We start from the raw sequence: 4750 nt of genomic DNA, 5'->3' as shown, positions 1-4750 counted from the left end.
CATCTATTTTGCAGGCTGGAGATAGAGCTCTCACTTGTGAAGATTCATGCGGGCAATCACAGTTGAGTCAGTTAAATAAAGACTTTGCGCACCTGGCACAAGTGTCTGCAGATGTTCTCAAAACTAAATTGTAACGTCATTAATGATAATTAAGTGCTAGTAGCTTTTATACTTTTGGTTGTAACACAATCCTATATTACTTAATTTGCACTCTTTAGTCGATGTAATGAAATGAAAAACAAAAAAATCAAATCATGAAAGTACTTTTCAGAAAAATATTTTCCCTCACATCAAACACATATCCTAAGTTGTCTCGTACCAGCGAACTCATGATCTTCAACCCCTAGTTCGATATGCAGATTGTGGTGGACCTAAAGTTTTTGAATACGTGGCTAAATCTCAATATATATGCAATTTTAATTTAATTTTTTATTCCAACATCTTAAATTCATTGTATTATGGGACAAAGGGGGCAAGTGCATAGTAGTCAATTACGGGACCCCATTTAAGTCATAGCCAAAGTTTATGAGTTTTTGTAAGTTTAGCCACTTCAGAATCAATTTCTGATATATATGCAATCGAAGTTGCAAAAATTCGCGTCTGAATTTACAAAATTTGCCTGAAGTTTGATATATTGTTTGTAAAAACGAAGTTCAAACATTTTTGTCTGGACTTCAAGCATATATGACTATACTTCGGGCATATATGACTAAACTTCGGGCATTTATTACCTGAAAAATATCAAACATATATGACTAAATTTCAGGCATATATGCATGAAATTATAGACATATATGACAGAACTTCAAGTATTTTTGGTTGAACTTTAGGCATCCATGCATCAAGTTTATTATGTATAATATATTTTACTGTTCTCATAGGATCTAGTAGCCTACCTTGACTAATGGCGTTATCTTTTTTTACTCAAAGCCTCTTCTTTAAGTAACTTTTTGCCTTTTTATCTTTATTACATAAAAAAGTCCAAAAATTACGAGACTTCAAGAAAGTAAAGGTTGACTAAGGGGGGCACGTCTAAGCACAAAATTCATTAAAGAAGTCATCGGAAATCAAATACATATACTTAAAACATATTCAATCTAATGTAAGAAGAATAAGAAGAAGAAGCGGAGAAATTTTGTCCGAAGTTTGCAATATTAACTATCAGTTAAATATTTTGAAAAACATAAAAATAAGAGGAATTTTTATAAATCACTATAATATAGAGCCTAGTAATTATAATTTGCTTAATTACAACACTGCATTCATTCGAATACAACTAAGGGGAAATATAGAAATACGAAAAAATAAAATGCTCTTATTGAGAGATGAACTCAAGACCTCCACTAACTAACCACACCCTCCAACAAACTGAGCTACGAGAGCTTGTTGCTTTCTTGTTTCAGTTGAAAATAATTAGTCTCTTGTTTCACAGATTTACTATAAAATTCAAATATAATGAAAAATAGTAAATTAGCTGAAAGTATAGCTATGAATGATAAATACACTATGTATCGCATAATTTTTCCAAATAAATAGCATGATCAAAACTGGCTACCGGCAAATCTAATGCAGGACCAAGCCATTTCGACCCATAGAAAGAGGTATTTTGGGCTGTGAACCTAGATACTGGAAGCCCATTTGATCTATCAATATACATGCTTATCCAGTGAATTCCACCATGTGACTTAAATCAGCAATCAGTCAATCCTACTCTTTTTGTAACTAATTTTTTGTCCTTATTTTTCTGCACGTGTTGTTTGTACTTTTTTTTTTAATTTCTCACCGAGTAGTATTTGGTATTCACGTTGGGGCTCGACTAATCCCGATTCGCGTCAGAAGTCTCATATTGGGGGTAAAGCGCTCTCTAACAAAGGCGACTCTGTACCCAGGTACTCGAACTCGAGACCTCTGGTTAAGGATGAAGGAGTAATTACCACTCCACCACAACCCTTGTTGGTTATTGTTTGTACTCCCTTACTGCCTCTCTGTGTCCTTTACCACTCTCACTCTCTTAAAATTTCTTGTTTTCTCTATTAATTCATCTCAAAAATACAAAACCTTCATATTCTCATCCTCTATCTTGAATCTTCACTTCTATCCTGTTGAAATTTCCATAAAAAATCTATTTTCAATCTTGTGTGAAACAGCATTACTCCTTTCCATCTTTCTTGCTTCATTATTCATTAATTGCTGCAAAAATTTTAGCCAGAAAAAAGAAAAAAAAAGGCATGTAAAATGGATAATATCAGTGAGGAGAAAAATACATGAATACCCTGAACTTTCGTTTGAAAAGTATAATACTAGTAAGCTTATTCATATACAGCTTGAGAAAATGGAGATTCATTACCAATTTCCAAGGGTTACCGCCGGGATTCGAGCCATTATCGGCACCGGCGAGCCGCCGTCTGCCGCTCCCGGAGCTTATTAGGATGCCCTCCTTATTCAGGTCCTTTTATTTTTTTCTATTTTTCTTTTCCTCTGTTCTAATTTTCTATTCGAATGTCTATTGGTTCTCTTGTTTTAAAAAAAAAAAAAAAATTGTTCATGAAATTAGTCCTGTAAAATTGTCACTGGGAAACGAAAAAATAGAGAATTTTTTTTTTCATTTTGAAATTATTTTTTGCTTGTCAATCTTTCAGAAAATTGATTCACAAACCGAGGAACTGTTAATTCTGATTCAGCTAAAAGGAAATGTAACGATGTGATCCTTAGAACATGAAATTTACTCCTGAATGTCGGTACTATAAAATTAAGAGTTTATTAATTTTTTTTAAATTTATATGTGATGAATTATCCATATCTATTGCTAGAAAAGTATCAAGTTACTCTTCAGTGATTTTCAGTTTCAGTATCATTTTGACAAAACTATCAAACTTATCTCAAATTTTAGATTTGTATGTGCTTTTACAGTACGTGTCTCACTTATATCTGACGTTGACAATACGTGTCTCACTTATATCTGACATTGACAACAGAAGATTCAGAACAACTTTCTCTCTTATTGAGACCTATTTGGATGAGGTTAGTGTTCAAGAAGTACATGAAATATCCTCTTTAATCTAAGGAAATGTACAAGATTTATCTTTGAATTTCATCAACTTGATAAGTTGAAATTTTTGCAAATCTCCTTTGAGTTTTTCAAGAAACATAGGGAGCTTCTCATAAAATGACTATTCAATTGAATAGTACGTTTTAGAAAATTTAAAAAAAATAAAAAATTAATAGTACATAGTTAACTTCTTCATTCAATCTTTTGCTAAAAATCCTACTCATAATTAAGACTTATACTCATCCTTTTCAGCTTTTCGAATAAATGCTAAGTGATGTTATTCAAATGTTATTCTTTAAAAAGTGTGTAAATGTGTTCCTTAGAACATGAATCTTACTCCTGAATGTCGGTACTATAAACTTAGAGTTTTATTAGCATTTCTTTTAAGTTTATATGTGACATAGTTCTATATGTGATGAATTCTCAATATCGATTGTGAGAAAAGTATCAAATTGATCTTTAAGGGTATTGATTTTGATAAAACTGTCAAACTTATCTCAAAATTTAAATTCTTATGTGCTTTTATAACACGTGTCTCACTTATATCTGACGTTGACTACAGATTATGAACAACTTACTCTCTCTTATTGACACCTATTTGGATGAAGTTGATGTTCAAGAAGTACATGAAATACCCTCTTCAATCTATAGAAATATACAAGATTTGTCTCTGAATTTCATCAACTTGATAAGTTGAAATTGTTGAAAATCTCCTTTGATTTTTTCCAAGAAACATAGGGAGCTTCTGAGCGGGAAGCGAAATAGGTAACTTTCTACACATTTTTTTCTTTTGTTCAGTATGTAATTAGCTTCTTCATTCAAACATTTAGTTGTTGCTATTTGATAATATCAGACTGTTTAACCAAATTATTCTGTTGTTTTGTGCCAAAACTGGAATAAAGAGGAGGTCACCATATATGTTCAATGCACTCCATTGCAGAATTGACATTAGATTTCTTTGCTTTTCATATCATATTCCTGTGTTGTCAGCAGTGTTTTGCTCAAATCAACTTAATTTAGCCAACTGAACCAAACAGTTTGTCAATTTTATGGGAAAAAAGGCCAGATTCTGGCCACGTGGTCGTTGAAGTGGGAGATGAACCGTGAGCTCTCAAGTTCAAATTCCAACCGAGACAAAATAAAAAGCACTTGGTGATATTTTTCCATCTCTCTAGGTCTTGGTGGGCAGAGTTACCCGATACATATGCCAGTAAGAGATAGCAGATACCCAGTAGAATAATCGAGATACACAGTGCATAGGATAGCCCGAACACCACAATCTTCAATAAAATAGTTATAGATACATCTGTTTAGAATTTTAAGAAATGCCTTTTCCTTGTTATCATCTGTACTGTTTGACATACAAAGTTTTTATGAGAATGAATAATGTCCAAGAGGGTGGTCTAATGTTTGATATCGAGCATATTTATCCAAGCCTTGGCCTGGTGCACTTGCTTGTGACTGTAGAGGGCTGCTCTGTGAGTTAGTCAAGACACGCTCAAGTTAGTTCAAATACCACTTTTATCAATGAAAAAAATTGTAACAGAATAAAATTGATTGCAGTGCCACGAAATATTTCCTAACACATGATTAGGGGTGGCAATTTGAGCTCAAACTCATCCAACTCGCCCAGAGATTAATGGGCTGGACTAACATTTTATGATGGAGTTCCAGCATACTTATCCTGGAACTCCAATATAA

The 4750-nt window shown here is 33.0% G+C and overlaps 1 protein-coding gene across 3 annotated transcripts; it reads left to right on the top strand.

The window, feature by feature from the left end:
• LOC109234384 lies at positions 1802-3974 on the top strand. 3 transcript variants are annotated; one of them, XM_019400363.1, is made up of 3 exons: positions 1807-2446; positions 2976-3021; positions 3612-3974. In XM_019400363.1, the coding sequence occupies exons 1-3, from the start codon at positions 2265-2267 to the stop codon at positions 3744-3746; spliced, it is 363 nt and encodes a 120-aa protein (XP_019255908.1). In that variant the 5' UTR covers positions 1807-2264; the 3' UTR covers positions 3747-3974. The 3 variants fall into 3 exon arrangements, 1 of the variants encoding a protein (XP_019255908.1); XR_002069199.1 differs by having other exon boundaries at positions 1802-2446; positions 2911-3974; XR_002069200.1 differs by lacking the exon at positions 2976-3021 and having other exon boundaries at positions 1803-2446.

This window comes from Nicotiana attenuata, chromosome 11, assembly GCF_001879085.1.
Source record: "Nicotiana attenuata strain UT chromosome 11, NIATTr2, whole genome shotgun sequence".
Taxonomy (NCBI): Eukaryota; Viridiplantae; Streptophyta; class Magnoliopsida; order Solanales; family Solanaceae; genus Nicotiana; species Nicotiana attenuata.
Note: the sequence above shows the minus strand (reverse complement) of the source record. Positions and strands in the feature narration are given on the sequence as shown.